Here is a 17440-nt window from a genome sequence, read left to right as displayed (position 1 = left end):
GAACCTGCTTTTGTTTTTTAATTCCGAATTATGGATAGATAGCTGTAATGAACGAACATTGCCAACTGTAGGTCTAGAGGAATAGTAAGCTTTTAAACTAATCTGCCTGCAAAAACGATAAAAATCTTGTCAAGCGCATATGCATCCATTTTACTTGTTTAAAACATTCATCTCTATATCTCTTTGGACTATATATATATATATATATATATATATATATATACACATACATACATACATACATACATACATACATACATACACACATACACACACACACACACACACACACATAATAATGTCATACTTACCTGCTCTGTGCGATGGTTTTGCATCGATCCTGTTCTCGGGTCTCCTGTCAGCGCTCTGGTGGGCCCCTCCCCCTTGCCGAGTTTCCCCATAGCAAGGCACTTGTTAAGGGGACACTTGTGTGTGCTCACTCTTGCGCCAGTTCTCTGTGTCAATAAGACTCAAAGTGTGGCTCAGCACCGCTCCCTGCTTACTGGCTGTGATTGACAGCAGGGGGAGCCATTAGCTCCCGCTGCTGTATCTCAGCCAATCAGGAGGGAGAGCCTCTGCTCTCGTGCACTTTAATGGATCAAGATTGGGCTCAAGTAAGTATTAGTCGGGCTGAGGGGGCAGCCTTTGGAACCTTTTTTAAGAGCTGTGCTTTTTCTTAGAAATGAGGACAGTGCACTTAAAATGTCCAATAATCAAAGTGTCCTGAATCCCTCCTGCGGAGCTATTGTGTTCTACCAGTGGGGGAGAAGTAAACAACAAGAAAGTATACATATCATAGCTTTAAACTGGGTAATCATTTTATAATACAACAGTACATGCCCAATACAAACCCACCATATGGTGACTTCTCTTAACAACATCTTTAAACAGCACAAGACTATTATTCAAACTAAAAATATCCAACATCTGCAGACCAGGTGAAAACAATATGCTGGTATTGTCCAAAGTATCATAGAATTCCTTGACAGTGTTTCGTTTTGAGCTACAAAGTGTGCAAAGGATAAGCAATAAAAAAGTCAAAAAATCTCCATAGAACCTGGTCAAAACAAATGCCAGATCTACAGTCAGGTCCATAAATATTGGGACATTGACACAATTCTAATCTTTTTTTGGCTCTATACACCACCACAATGGAGTTGAAATGAAACAAACAAGATGTGCTTTAACCACTTAAGCCTCCCGGAGGATTTGGCTGCTCAAAGACCAGGGTCTATTTTGCGATTCTGCGCTGCGTGACTTTACAGACAATTGCGCGGTCATGCGATGCTGTACCCAAATGAAACTGACGTCCTTTTTTCTCCCACAAACAGGGCTTTCTTTTGGTGGTATTTGATCACCTGTACGGTTTTTATTTTTTGCGCTATAAACAAAAAAGAGCATAAATTTTTAAAAAATAACTATTTTTTAAAAAAAATTTTATTTGAAATTCCCCCCCAAAAAATATAAAAATCTAAATCTTTTAACATTTTAGGCCAATTTGTTTTCTGCTACATATTTTTGGTAAATAAAATCGCAATAAGCGTATTTTGATTGGTTTGCACAAAAGTTATTGCGTTTACTAACTAAGGGAAAGATTTATGGTTTTTTTGTTTTTTTTAACTAGTAATGGCGGTGATCTGCGTGTGGTTTTTTTTTTTTTTTTTTTTTGCTGGACTGCGGCGGACAGATCGGACCCCTGACTAACATTTTTGACACTTTTGTGGGTACCAGTGACATTACTACAGTAATCAGTGCTATACATATGCACTGTTACTGTAAAAATGACACTGGCAGGGAAGGGGTTAACTCTATTAGTTATCAAGGGGTTAAGTGTGTCCCTAGGGGCGTGATTCTAACTGTCAAGGGGCGTAGCGGGATCGTATAGTCTCTGCAGTTACACCAGGGAGAATGACAGGCGGCTTTGTTTACATCAGTCGCCTGGCTTTCTCCCGCTCCAGCAGGAGATCGCGAGTGTCTGGCGGACATCGAAGCCACCGGTCACTTGCGCGGGGGTGGCCGTGAACGCACCTCCGGTGGCACGCGCTCGCCCCCTACAGGCTCCTGGGCGAGCGATGTAGTACTACGTCGCTTTGCCCAGGAAGGGTTGACTGCCGCAGTAAAAATACTGTGGGCGGTCGGCAAGCGGTTAACTGCAGACTTTCAGCTTTAATTTGAGGGTATTTACATCCAAATCAGGTGAAAGGTGTAGGAATTACAACAGTTTGTATATGTGCCTCCCACTTTTTAAGGGATCAAAAGTAATGGGACAATTGGCTGCTCAGCTGTTCCTTTGCCAGGTGTGTGTTATTCCCTCATTATCCCATTTACATGGAGCAGATAAAAGGTCCAGAGTTAATTTCAAGTGTGCTATTTGCATTTGGAATCTGTTGCTGTCAACTCTCAATATGAGATCTAAAGAGCTGTCCCTATCAGTGAAGCAAGCCATCATTAGGCTGAAGAAACAAAACAAACCCATCAGAGAGATAGCAAAAACATTAGGTGTGGCCAAATCAACTGTTTGGAACATCCTTAAAAAGAAAGAACGCATCGGTGAGCTCAGCAACACCAAAAGACCCGGAAGACCAAGGAAAACAACTGTGATGGATGACCGAAGAATTCTTTCCCTGGGGAAGAAAACACACTTCACAACAGTTGGCCAGATCAAGAACACTCTCTCCAGGAGAGGAGGTAGGTGTATGTGTGTCAAAGTCAACTATCAAGAGAAGACTTCACCAGAGTGAATACAGAGGCAAACCATTGGCGAGCATCAAAAACAGGCCAGATTAGAGTTTGCCAAACAACATCTAAAAAAAAGCCTTCACAGCTCTGGAACAACATCCTATGGACAGATGAGACCAAGATCAACTTGTACCAGAGTGATGGGAAGAGAAGAGTATGGAGAAGGAAAGGAACTGCTCATGATCCAAAGCATACCACCTCATCAGTGAAGCATGGTGGTGGTAGTGCCATGGCGTGGGCATGTATGACTGCCAATGGAACTGTTTTTCTTGTATTCATTGATGTGACTGCTGACAAAAGCAGCATGATGAATTCTGAAGGGTTTCGGGCAATATTATCTGCTCATATTCAGCCAAATGCTTCAGAAATCATTGGACGGCGCTTCACATGCAGATGGACAATGACCTAAAGCATACTGTGAAAGCAACCAAAGAGTTTTTTAAGGGAAACAAGTGGAATGTTATGCAATGGCCAAGTCAATCACCTGACCTGAATGCGATTGAGCATGCATTTCACTTGCTGAAGACAAAACTGAAGGGAAAATGCCCCAAGAACAAGCAGGAACTGAAGACAGTTGCAGTAGAGGCCTGGCAGAGCATCACCAAGGATGAAACCCAGTGTCTGGTGATGTCTATGCGTTCCAGACTTCAGGCTCTAATTGACTGCAAAGGATTTGCAACCAAGTATTAAAAAGGAAAGTTTGATTTATGATTGTTAATCTGTCCCATTACTTTTTTTTTCTCTTTTTTCTTTTTTTTTTACACCGTTCACCTGATTTGGATGTAAATGCCCTCAAATTAAAGATTAAAGTCTGCAGTTAAAGCACATCTTGTTTGTTTAATTTCAGATCCATTGTGGTGGTGTATAGAGCCAAAAAGATTACACTTCTGTCGATGGTCCAATATTTATGGACCTGACTGTATGTATGTAGCAAGTAAATGAAAATATCCCTGCGTTCCCATGCTGATCTTATGTTTGTCCGTTTTATTAATGTGCATTTCCTAGTCTGTTTGTTTTTTCGTTTCTTTCAGCCTCATTCACAGCATTGCCACCAGAGTAATTAAATTGGCACATACGAAGTCTAGTCAAGCATTGGCTCCTGCACTTGTAGAAACTTACAGTCGCTTGTTGGTCTATATGGAAATTGAGTCACTTGGCATCAAAGGATTCATAAGTAAGAAACGCATATGATTCTCAAAATACGTAGCAGTACTGAAAAGTGTGTCAACCTAACAATTAACTTTTTCTCTTTTGCTTTATAAACATACCATTTTTTTTAATCTGTTTTATCTGAGAAGTGCAAAAATATTTTGTTGATCTTGTCAGAGATTTAAACTGCCCATAGGTGAATTAAAATTTAGCTGGTTCAGCAGGGACCTGCTGAATTTTTATCCATGTATGGGCATTGTGGTTGTACAGAAGCTGATCTTTGACTTCTGTACAAAAGCCCTGCTGGAAAATTCCTCTCCAATGCCTGCAGGGCAGGTCTGCGTGTTCTGACAGTGGGGAAGTCTACCTGCTGTCAGAATACAATGACACACCAAGGAAATTCCCCCATCCACCTCAGATAAGTGGATAGGGGATCAGGTCAGTTTTTTTATTTATCCCAATAGGACTGTAACTTCCCGTCCCACTCCAGAACAAATGAATCCGGCTGAGCGCTGCTCAGGCAATCACAGGGAGCTGTGTATTCTATGACTGAATGCAAAGATGACTCTTATTGGCTGAAGTGGAGAGTTGGGTAGATGACATCATGAACTCTGCCTCAGCCAATCAGAGGCATCTTTGCATTCAGTCATAGAATACAAAGCTCCCTGTGACTAAGCAGATCTCCACCCAACTAGTTTGTTCCAGAGTGGGACAGAAAGCCCCAGTCCTATTGCTGGAACACAGCCCAATTTACTTTATGTAGCTGAGGCTACATACAGTGCACCCAGTATGCTCACCTGTTTTTGCAGTAAATAGTTTGTCTGGTCCAGCTTGGCCCAAACAAACTATTTAAAGGGGCATTAAATGCAGGGCTGTGGAGTCGGTAGATAAATGTTCAGACTCCAACTCCTCAGTTTTTCGTACTTCCGAGTCCCCGGCTCCTCTGCATTAATATGTATTAATCTTTCGACACTGACTTGGGTGGGTGGCATTGCAGTAACTATTCTGGCCACATCACTAACGATCTCTGGATAAACAAGTATGGCTTCAACAGTAAATTTTGATGAGCGATCATACTTTTCAACTTCTTTTAGTGCTTTATAAAACTCCTGTTGGAATTTTTTTATTTGGACATTTACTGGTTCTGTAACACTTATGCGACGTCGCTTTCCTTTAGCAACTTCCATTTTGTCTAAGAAAGAATCAAAGTCTAATTCTTCGTTTGAAGAAGATGATCCTCAGTTACCACTATTGCTTAAAAGAACTTCATCCTGTGGAGGTATTTCAGGGTCGTAATCCCTTCATGCTAACTGCTACATCATAGAGGGCCTTTTTCCCAGTAGCAGTCTGTTCACTGTTCAACAAAAGTCAGCTCATTGGGTTGACATAAATAGCGGCTAACAAGATTTCATTTTCCAGCAAAAGACTCTTTTCATCATTGAAGATGCAATGCCCTCAGCTATTAACCCTCCATTTTTGTTCAGGCGATATAACAGGCTCTAACATTCCAAGAGGAATTTACCCAGGGTTAGATCGTCACATTGCAACCTCTTGGTGACAGTGAAGGGGTGAGAAAGAAGGTTCTCCAGCTCTTTTGTTTGTGTCCACTGGCTTTCAGTTAATGCAAGATTTTCATTGTCCATTTCTTCTATGAAGTCTTTAAGTTCAAGCAAACGCTTCACCATTAAATAAGTGCTTCCCCAGCGAGTTGTTTGATCCAAAATGGCTCCATTTCCTGCACTTCTTTTCAAAATTGCATCTGTTTTCGGGGCCCTGGCTGCAACAGTTACTTGCCTTAATTTGCCAATTAGTGTAGCTGCATGGCGATCTTTTAATCCATCTCTTATGGCAAGTTTCAGTGTATGAACAGCACGTCGCATATGATGAATAGTAGCAAGCTTCAATGTTTCTTCAACAAAGTTGTCTAAAAAAAAATGTCCGCATTCTCTTCAGTTTCTAAACTTTCTCCAGTACTTGCAGAGCTGTCTTCCTCTAACTCTAATATCTGTTACCTTCTTCATCTGCGTTCATCTTCTCAATTGTGCTCAACATGTTAGAAGCGTGATCTGTCACAACACATAAAATCTGTTCCTTTTGTAATTTCAAAATCTTCTAGAACACCCTCCACTAACTTCTGAAGGTAATCACTGGTGTGAGTGTCCTTTAATCCGAGGGTCCGTGTTATTGTTTTGTTATTTTCATCCACAAATCTAACATTAATAGCAAAATAATTGACTCTGTGACGTGTGCATGCATCCATTTTAAGGAAGACCAAACGTCCTTTCAGAACTTTCTGTAGTTCTTCTGTTTTACATTTGGCCTCCTCAATTATAAGTTTCCTTATACGAAGTCATTAATTATAACTTTTTGTGAATTGAGACCTTTAAACTTGCTTTTTTTTTTAAATTCCAATCTAAATTTAGTCGGAGTCGGTGCATTGTTTGCTAACTCCGACTCCAGGTACCCAAAATTTCCTCAGACTCCGACTCCACAGCCCTGATTAAATGTAAAGACTTGCAATTTAAGGCTTAAATTGATTTACATTGCTTGTAGGTGTTTTAAATGTTAAACCTGCTTTCATTTTGTTTTAATTTTTCTCAAGAGCTGTATTTCCTTTTGTTATACTTTTAACATTGGTTTCTTTACCCAGGTCAGCTTCTACCCACAGTGTTCAAGTCTCATTCTTGGGGAATCCTTCACACATTACTGGAAATGTTCAGCTATCGAATGCACCATATCCAGCCCCATTATCGGGTGCAGCTTTTAAGTCACCTCCATTCTTTAGCTGGAGTACCACAGACCAATCAAAATCAACTTCACCTCTGGTTAGTATTCCAAACCTAACCTTGCATAGCACAAATATCTGTAAATCGTCTTTATTTAATACAAACTGTACAACACTTTTTAAATAGCTCTTAAGACTAATGGATAGCTTAAGTGCCTGTGTCTGCAGGCTTTTGTTCACTTCGAATGGGTTTTGCTTTTCTACAAGTCTATGGAAATGCAAAACCCACATAAAGCAGGTCAAATTCATGCCAGTAGAAGGTCAACTGCAGGTCAGGTGCACCTGTCATGCATTCTAAATGATTTCAGAAGCATGTCAAACTAATGCCATAAACGCAAGCTCAAAGCTTGTTGACATAGGCCCTAAATATGTCATGAGAGAAACTTGGAGACTTCCATCCCCATGGAACCCTAATCCTAAAGACCCCTCTGAGGGAAATGCCCGCCATAGCTGACGAAGCTTGGACCTTGATTGGGACCAGCAATATAGACAGGTAGGACAGGACGTATACTGTGGCCTAACTATTTCTACAGGTTTCCAAAGTAGAATTTATTCTACTTTGAAACTAAGGAAACCAGGAAGTTTGTTTAACCACTTTACCACTAGAGCATTTTGCTGTCTTACGTCTGGGCCACTTTTTGCGATTCGGCGCTGTGCGGCTTTAACTGACAATTGCGCGGTCGTGCGACGCTGTACCCAAACGAAATTGACATCCTTTTTTTCCCACAAACAGAGCTTTCTTTTGGTGGTATTTGATCACCTGTGCGATTTTTTTACTTTTTGCGCTATAAACAAAAAAAGAGCGTTTATTTTGAAAAAATAACAATATTTTTAACATTTTTTTTATATGAAATTCCCCCCAAAAAAGATGTAAAAACCAATTTTTTTAAAATTTTTGGCCAATTTGTTTTCTGCTACCCATGTTTGGTAAAAAAAAATCGCAATAAGCGTATTTTGATTGGTTTGCGCAAAAGTTACTGCGTTTACTAACAAAGGGAAAGATTTATGTCATTTTTGGTGTTTTTTTTTTTTAACGAGTAATGGCGGCGATCTGCAATTTTTTTTTTTTTTTTTTTGCGGGACTGAGACATTGCGGCGGACAGATCGGACCCTTGACTGACATTTTTGACACCTTTGGGGGTACCAGTGACATTACTGCAGTAATCAGTGCTATAAATATGCACTGTTACTGTAAAAATGACACTGGCAGGGAAGGGGTTAATTTTATTGGAGAGGGAGGGGTTAATGTATGCCTGGTGCTTACTGACGTGTGGGGGGGGGAGGTGACTGTGTGAGACAGGGACAGATCGGACGTCCAGCTATGCTGAACACTCCGATCTGTCACTCCCTGTCACTGAGGAGATCCGCCCGCTTGTGTTTACACAGGCGGGCGGATCTCCATACTAGATCCCCAACGATCGAGGCAGAGCAGCGGCAATCGCCGCTGCTCCTCCCCTGGCACGACTCCTGCTGTGAATGAAAACAGCGAGAGCGCGCCTCCGCCTACAGGGGAGGAGTCTGGCGACATAGGTCTACGTCATCAGACGGGATCGTGCCACTTTGCCGCAGTACTATTCCAGTACTCAGCAGTAAAGTGGTTAAAATGTATTCACTTGTGTAGTGTTAAATGTTTACAACTTGGTGGAAAAATTCCGCCACTCAGCGTAGTTTTGGGTGAATGATTAAGGTGTTACTTCAAACCATAGGTCACACCATTACCACCTCTTCTGCCTAGAGCCCTTTTTTAAGGCACTATCTTCCGTCCTTTTGCCATGATGACTTTACCACAGGACAGTCTACTCCTGCTGTCTGCATACTCTTTCATGGACAAACTTACCCTATTTTCACATCCAATACTGTGAACACACCTTTGGGAAATACCCTCAAGGATAGTTGAAACCAGGCACAAAGCAACCATGGCAAAAGTCCAGGTTTTTTTTATTGCACTGGAGCAGGACCCTGTGTAACACCAGTCTCTGCATCTAATTCTAGCAGTATCTCAGGAACAAGTGGCCTACCTGACTAAGGCAGAGTTGGTCAGATTTTCTTGGAAAACTAACATACGTAAGTCCCGCATGCGTATGTAAACAGTGTTCGTACCACATCTGTGAGGTATCGTTGTTAATGTTAGGACGAGAGCAATACTTTTTGCTCCAGATCTCCTGTGTAACTCTAAACTGGTTACTGGTAAAGGCGTTTAAAGCAGGACCTATAGAGATTTTTAGGAACTGTAGTTTGAGGCCTCTTCTTATTCATTGTATGGAGACATCCCAGGGTCTGTGATTATCCAGCCTGTGTCATGTACTGTACCATTAAGAAAATATTGATTTTTACTTGCCTGTAAATTCCATATCTTGGAGTACAGTTCAGGACTTAGGCCGCCCTCCCCTCTGGTCCTATGTTATTCTTCATTGCCTGCAAAAACTGAAATCTCATGGATTGTGGTAGGGTTATTAGGCTGGGTTACACCCAGGGTTGGAGTGTCCAGAAAAACGTTGACAGTGTGCAATCACGTGAAAGTATCAACCTTTAACCTAAAGCAGTGATGGCCAACTTTGGCACTCCAGATGTTTTGGAACTACATTTCCCATGCTGTTCATGCACTTTGCAGTCTAGTTGAGCATCATGGGAAATGTAGTTCCAAAACATCTAGGGTGCCAAGGTTAGCCATCACTGACCCTAGAGTCTTAGAATTTCCAGCCTGTGTCTTGTACTGTACTCCTAAGATATGGAATTTACAAGCAAGTCACATCAATTCCACTTTTTCCATCTTGCTCTTCATCACTTTGGTTAAAAACAATGTTGATTTCAGCCTGAAATAAGTAGTGTATTTTGGAGGGAGTTCTTACCATGGTGTCCTAAAACAGAAATGTTACCCTGAGCACTGTAAAAACTGACTTTTTATTTATAAATCCTTGAAATACATGTAGCATTTTTTGTGTAAGCACAGCAATTATTGTCAAATGTAGCAATATTCAACATTTGCTGCTAATTGTTTGTTGAATCTATCAACTTATTTGCTTCTCTGTTTGTTTCAAGCGTGGAGAGCACAGCTCTGAGACTAATCACTGCCCTGGGCAGCTCGGAGGTTCAGCCACAGTTTACTCGATTCCTGAATGATCCCAAAACCGTTTTATCAGCCGAATCAGAGGAACTGAACAGAGCTCTCATATTGACGCTGGCAAGAGCCACTCATGTCACTGGTACGGTTATTAGAATAAGTGAAAATCAAACTCTGCAAAAATGTAGAGCTCAAATACTGGAGAAATATCAGTGTGGCTTTCCTTTTAATTAAAATTTCTGATAAGCTTATGAATAAAATATTTTGGTTTTGAATGGATAAAGTCTAAATCGGTATTTAACCCTGAAACAAAAATGTATTAAATTGCAGCTCAACAGTTCTTAGACGAGGTGATTGCATTTTGTTTTTCCTTATTTTTCACCTGGTGGTTAAGCCAGTAAATCTTTTTATTTTGTAACTTTTTTTAACAGACCAAGCCGTCCAGAGAAAGTTGAAGTTAGAGCAGCCTTTCTCATTCTGGGTTCTGTGGAACCCCAGAGGGTGTTAGGGGTTCATTGGGGTTCATTGAGCAATGAGCAACTTCTGCCTCCCAGATGAGTAACTGTTGTCAACAATGCTTTTTTAGTTATCTGTAAAAAGGGGGTGAGGTAATCTTCCTAAAGACTGCAAATGAGTGACTATCACACTAATGTACTACGAACTTTTGATTTGGTAAGATTTGGAAGGGGTTCCCTGAGCCAGTAAAGTTATTTCAACTGTTCCTCCATGTTAAAGGTTAAGAAAGGCTAGGTTAGAGGTTTGAAATAATTTTAAGTTTAACTAAAATGCCAGTTTTCCACTTCTGGACCGGAAGATTTGCCCCCTTAATGACCAGGCCATTTTTTGCAATTCAACACTGCGTTATTTTAATGGAAAATTGCGCGGTTGTGCGATGCTGTACCCAAATAAAATTGATTTCCTTTTTTCCCCACAAATAGAGATTTCTTTTGGTGGTATTTGATCACCTGTGCGATTTTTTTTTTTTTTTTTTTTTTTTTTTTTTTTTTTTTTTTTTTTTTTTTCTATTGCGCAACAAAAAGAGCAACAATATTTTTCATTTTCTGCTATATAACAATCCCAAAAAAATAGATAAATGTAAAAATTAAATTGTTTTATCCTTTAACCACTTTACCACCGGAGGATTTTCCTGCTAAAAGACCAGGGGTTATTTTGCGATTTTTTACTGCGTGACTTTAACGGACAATCGCGCGGTCGTGCGACGCTGTACCTAAACGAATTTCACGTCCTTTTTTTCCCACAAACAGAGCTTTCTTTTGGTGGTATTTGATCACCTGTGCGATTTTTTGATCACGCGCTATAAACAAAAAAAGAGCGTAATTTTTTCAAAAACAACAATATTTTTCACTTTTTTTTATATGAAATTCCCCCCAAAAAAAATGTAAAAATCAAAATTTTTTAAAATTTTCGGCCAATTTGTTTTACGCTACCTATGTTTGGTAAAAAAAAATCGCAAAAAGCGTATTTTGATTGGTTTGCGCAAAAGTTATCGCGTTTACTAACAAAGGGAAAGATTTTTGTCATTTTTGGTGTTTTTTTTTTTAACGAGTAATGGCGGCGATCTGCGATTTTTTTTGCGGTACTGCGACATTGCGGCGGACAGATCGGACCCTTGACTGACATTTTTGACACTTTTGGGGGTACCAGTGACATTACTGCAGTAATCAGTGCTATACATATGCACTGTTACTGCAAAAATGACACTGGCAGGGAAGGGGTTAACAGTATTGGACAGGGAGGGGTTAAGTGTGTCCTAGGGGCGTGATTCTAACTGTGTAGGGACAGGTCTACTAGTGTAAAAACAAAGATCAACAGTTCTACATAGTAGAACTGTTTGATCTTCACTTTTACACAGGGAGAACTGACAGGTGGCTTGTTTACACAAGCCGCTCTGTCTTTCTCCCGCTGTAGCGGCGATCGTAGTGTGACCGGCGGACATCGGGTCCGCCAGTCACACTCCCGCACTCCTCCGTGAACGAGCCGAGGCGGGCGCGCGCCTCGGCGGGCGCGCGCCCGCCCGCTATTGGCTCTGGAAGGAGTGACAGGCGAGCGACGTAGACCTACGTCACTCTGCCTGGCCGGGGCCGACTGCCGCAGTAAATATACTGTGCGCAGTCGGCAAGCGGTTAAGGCCAATTTGTATTCTGCTACATATTTTTTGGTTAAAAAAAAAAACATATTTTGATTGGTTTACCCAAACTAGGGGAAAGATTTGTAATTTTTATTTTATTTTTTTTTTTTTGCTAGTAATGGTGGCGATCTGTGATTTTTAGCAGGACTGCGACATTGCGGCGGACAAATCGGACATTTTTGGGGGGGAACAAAAATGTGCACTGTTACTGTACTAATGACACTGGCAGGGAAGGGGTTAACCCAGGGGTGATCAAAGGGTTAAGTGTGAGCCTAGGGGAGTGTTTTCTAACTGTATGGGAAGGGACTTGTGATCCTAAATAGGAGGATCACAAGCACTGTGTTCATTTCGGAGAGAACAATGGTCTGCTGTGTTTACAACAGCACACCGCCATTCTCTCTCAGTGGGTAGCGATTGCCGGTGCCCAGCTGCAATTGCAGCTGCCAGCCCCGTGGATCGGCATCCCCGCTGCCTAGTGGGGACGGGCGCTCGCCCCCAGGAACGCTCCCCGCAGCTGAGCCAGCCTGCCGCAGTATATCTGTGGCGTGCGCTCGGCAAGTGGTTAAAGACTGCGTGCAGGCAGGCTCTTTATTGCAGAAGAGACATACAATATCTCTTCTGCAACAAAGAAAACCTGCTCTCCTGCTCATAGTCGTCTTTAAAATATACACTGAGCTGTGCAAGCCCAGCTCAGTTCAGTTTACATCCTGACACTGTGCCTGTATGCATAAGTGACATGATCCCACACCGGCCAGTGAAGGCAGGAAAATATTACCAACATACATGTTCCTGGAAATGGCTGCAAGACAATTGAGTGCTGCAGCATCCACCAGTTGGGGACCATAAAACAGCACAATTTAGAAATGTCCAAACGGTTTATTAAACTTGACACATCACAGCATAAACTAGTGACATTTCGGTGCCACGCAGAACCCCTTCCTCAGGCATCTGACCATGCCTGAGGTCCTGCATGGCTCGCTGCTTTATACTGTGATGTGATCATTTTAATAAACCATTTGAACTTTCTCTCATATCTTTTGTGTGGCGGCGACATGTCTTCCAATCTGACAAATGAAGACAGCCGCAGCCCGTAACCTGGAAGATGCCAGAGAGAGACGTTAGACTAAAAAAAAAGCAAGTATCAAAAATTTAGTTCTGCTTTAACGCTGGCATGGGGTGCTTACAATGGTCCGCATTTATTCAATCATGTAAATCCTTTATCGCAAAAGGAAAGAAAAAATGTTTGCTGTAACTGCTTATAAGGTGTTAGCTGGAGTTCAGCTTTATCTTGTAAGCCAGGTCCATCTAAATCTGCTAGTCTAACACTATCCTTCCCCAAACTGACAATTCTGCTGTCCAAAGGTCTCTGCTATTAGTTCATCCAGAATGTAGGCACCCAAACACAGGGAGTGCTACTGGCCGGATCACCAGGTGAAATAAAGTGTGTGTGTGTGTGGGCGGGGGGGGGGGGGATCTTAAAAAAGGAAACTAATGCAGCCATCAGATCTAAAGATTGGTGAGCTGCAATATTACATTTTTGTTTCTGGATTTATTACAGATTTAAGTGTGAAATGATGGCTGCCTTTTCAGTTTCATTGTTTTAAGCGCACAGTCACTGCTTGCACTGTTGCTGCCTCTTAGGTTTGGGTTTTTCTATTACTATTCTTTGGGGGTAACAAAATTATTTATGGAGGTGATGCACTTTTTAAAAAATGCTCTTCCTCTGGTATTTATACCCCTGCACTATGCACCAAGCCAGTTTTGGTATAAACTGGGCATACACTAGTAACATTCATGTGAAAATCTCAGTACATTTGGTGACTGACAAAATATGTTCGAAAGAACTTCAAAATTTTGTTTTGCTTTTAACATTCAATTTTTGTAATAAAGAAACGTCCCCAAGCGAAAACAAATTTGTTTTAGAAACATTTTCCATGCAGCTCCTTTGAATTTTCTTGTTATTGCAGTTGAAAACAAATGTCAATTTGACCCCACTATTTTATAAAAAAAAATGTAATAAATATTCCTAAAGCGAAAATTTGTAAACTAAATTTTACTAGTGTACGGTAATATTTAGTCTCCAGGAAATGGATGCTAGGGGCTTTCTGTGTTTTTTCCCTATCTTGTTTTGGATTAATTCATTTTTTTTTTTATGATCGTTTTCCTTTATTTTTCTGATTTTAAAGTGGAGTTCCACCCTGAAATTTTTTTTTAGATAAAAATTCCCCCTGGGACAGTCAGGGTTAGTGCAATTAGGCACCAATAGCCTCTGAACTCTCCCCTGTTTCACTTACCTTTTAGAAGAAATACTTACCTTGAAAATGTCTTGTCCAGCGCTGCCATCTCAGGTGTGGGCAGCTGAAGCTGGAGCGTCCTCTTTGATGACGTCGGAGTCCCATAATGCACTGCACCGGCCCTGCTCGTCACTTTTGGTGCAGGCGCGTCATCCCTGCACAGCTTCTGGGCATGCCCAGAAGCTGTGCAGGGAATGACGCGCCTGCACCGGAAGTGACGAGCAGGGCCGCTGCAGGCGCATTGACTCCTGGGAGCGATGACGTTCATCTCCCAGGAGTCAATGCAAGGAGGAAGTGAAGGCGCGGGCGCCGCAGAGGGAGGAAGAGGAAGGAAGGTAAGTATATTTTCTTTAACAATAATTTTTTTAATTATACAATTTGTTTTTCAGGTAATTTAGAGCAAGCGGACGGGGAAAAGTTCATTTTGAGGGTGGAACTCCACTTTAAGGTTTCAAAGTTAGGTTGAAAAAAGACAAGTCTATGTAGTTCAACCGAAAAAAAAAAAAGCCATGTATAAACCTATACCCATAGTTGACCCAAAGAGATGAGAAGAAAAAAAAAAACCTCCATATGTTATTTTAGACCCAGTGACATCACTTGATCTCTGTGCTTTTCTTTGCAATGCAGGCTGATGATGGTGGGTCTCTGCTTCTCCATTTCTATGGCTGATGGGAAGGGCTGGCAGGGTGCTGTACATAGTAGCCTGCTGAAAACATCATAGCACCTTACCTTGGTACCCCACCAAGACCCTCATCCCTGATGCAAGCAGTGGGCTGACTCTTGGATGTATGCATATATCAAAATGCCTTCATGAACGTGTGTCAGTCTGGAGGAGTGGGAGTTCCTAGGCAGCCTACATTTGCATGTAGAGACCACACAAAGTAATGTTCACGTGTGATGCTGAGCCGTCATGATTGAAAGAACTGAAAGCCAATGAATCGACGAGGTAGGCTGGGAGGAAAAGCTAGATGATGCTAGGTGTCCTCCGGGTAGAAAATGAGGTGGGCGCTCTCTGACTTGCTGCAGATTATAATGCACACTGGGAGAAAAATTTCAGTACACGAGATGAGCCTATCCAAGCGTGGAAGCCAAAAAGTAAGGCTTGCGTTCAGCTTTAACAACCTAAATCCATATTTCTTACACTTGCTTCATCTACATAAATTTTGCAATGATATACATGATTGTTTCTACAAAAAAAAAATACCTTATTATCATCAAGCAACTATGTTTTAGATTTCTTTACAGGATCAGACTCCATTCAAGGCACTTGGTGTAAAGACATTCTACAGACTATTATCAGCTTCACCCCACATAACTGGGCATTGCACACTTTGAGCTGTTTTCCAGCTCCACTGCAGGTAATGGTTTCTCTGCTATGTTTGATTCTACCACTAGAGGGAAGTAGAAAACTGCGCAAAACCACTTCCTACTTACTAAATAATCATTTAACCTATAACAAAGGAGCATGTGGTGTTCAGTATTTTGTAGCATTATTTATATACTAAACCACACTATTGAAAAACACATTTTTGGCTTTGTTCACACAGGTGTAGCTGTGCTTACCTCTATGAGAAGGCTGTCTTTGCCTACATGGCATGCACAGGTGTTCTGTGCATCTGTGTGCAGGAAGTCCCATTCATGTCTGCTGGGATGCAACGGCTGCACAGGCGCTGGTCACAATTTGACAACCGTGTGGGTGCATATCCTTCGATGCACTTAGTGTTTGGGGAAATGCCCCGGCTCAACTGTCAATTTGCAGCCTCTGCATCTCATTACACACAAATGGAAGTGCTTGCATTCTGATGCACAAAACACCTTTGTGTCCTGTGCAGGCAAAGGCTGCCCTTTGCATGGATGTACATTTAGATTTACCCATGTGAACGAGGCCCTATGCGTTAACGTTGTTAATAGACATAGTGTTTGACTTAATGTTTTGTATTATATAACATATTCTTCTCATTGCTTTTTAATGACAAGTAGCATGTTTCTTTAATATATTTGTCACTCGCTTATTGTAAACATTAGAAGCTGACTGTTTTAGGTCAAATATCCTGAAAACAATGAGACCTTATCAGAAATGTTGACAGGAGACAAAAGTCAAGTTACAGCAAAAGGACAAAACTGAGCCAAAAAAACCCCACTGTCAAAATATTGAGGCCCAGCATTGCCTTCTTAAGTCCACCCTAAAACTAAAATCCCTGCATCTATAGACCTCCATGATCTAACACTAACCTATCTAGTCCTGTAAAGAAGAAATCCATATACATACCTTTTTTTAAGCCGATCCAACCCGGTCTCCAGCAGAGGAAGCTCTGCAGAGGACACGACCAACAACAGCTGTGAAATAAATGGGAAGTGCCGTCACCCATAGACTTACTGTGGGGCTTCTGTTGTCGTATGTGTCCTCTGCACCCACTGGGTCGGATCGGCTTCAAAAAAGGTATGTATACTGATTTATTTTTTACAGGGCTAGACTGTTAGTGTTAGATCATGGATCTCTGTAGATGCAGGGATTTTGGTGTTGGGGTGGACTTTTCCTTTAAGTTAGGTGTTTACTTATTTTAAATTGCCACAGCAGCTTTATAGTAACCATGTGCTCTGTTTTGTCTTGAAGGTAGCATGGAAATGCCTTTTATTTAGGAAGGCAGTATTGTGCATACAAAATGTTGAACAAACAGGCCATACAAGATAGGACGTCTATGTGATGTTTGATTCTAATGCGGATGAAAAAAATAAAATTCATTTAAATCCCTCTGTTAAGAGACAAGAAGGTTGAAAACAAAAAAAAACTCACAGATCCCCACATCTGCACAAGAGATGTGGATGCATGGATCTTCCCCGTTGTACTACTGTATTCTGACAGCGGAAATCCCCTTCCCCCTGTCATAATACACAGATCTGCGCTGAAGCCATTGGCTGCATGTGCTGATCAAATGCTGGTAGGTCTGTTGAACAGAACCGACTTCTGTTGAACAAACAGGAGAACCAGCTGAACTGGCTGACTTTTGGTACATGTAAAACCCGCCTAAAGATGGCCTGGTGTAAGATTTCCAATGTATTTACATTACTGATAAAAAGTTAAGGGAGTTATGTTGAAGAAATTACTACATTTCGGAGGCCATGGAATCCTTTTGCAGGAATAAGTAAATGATGTAAAAAGTTACAAGGCTATTCATAAATAATCAATTTAGCATTTTACTTAGATTATATAGATAAAAACAGAGGGTTCACTGTTCTAGTGCATTATCCAACATAAATTTATT

The 17440-nt window shown here is 41.3% G+C and overlaps 1 protein-coding gene across 1 annotated transcript in view; it reads left to right on the top strand.

Annotated features, from left to right (window-relative positions):
* Positions 1 to 17440, top strand: part of MED23 (mediator complex subunit 23) — a 170293-nt gene that overhangs the window by 65454 nt on the left and 87399 nt on the right. The window contains 4 exon segments of the mRNA XM_082252280.1: positions 3771 to 3913; positions 6539 to 6713; positions 9713 to 9876; positions 15411 to 15535. Coding sequence (XP_082108406.1) covers positions 3771 to 3913; positions 6539 to 6713; positions 9713 to 9876; positions 15411 to 15535 — 607 coding nt within the window.

The sequence above is a fragment of the Pelophylax lessonae genome (genome assembly GCF_965119305.1).
Source record: "Pelophylax lessonae genome assembly, chromosome: 3".
NCBI lineage: Eukaryota > Metazoa > Chordata > Amphibia > Anura > Ranidae > Pelophylax > Pelophylax lessonae.
The sequence above is the reverse complement of the archived record's forward strand: the minus strand, read 5'-3'. Positions and strand labels throughout refer to the sequence as shown.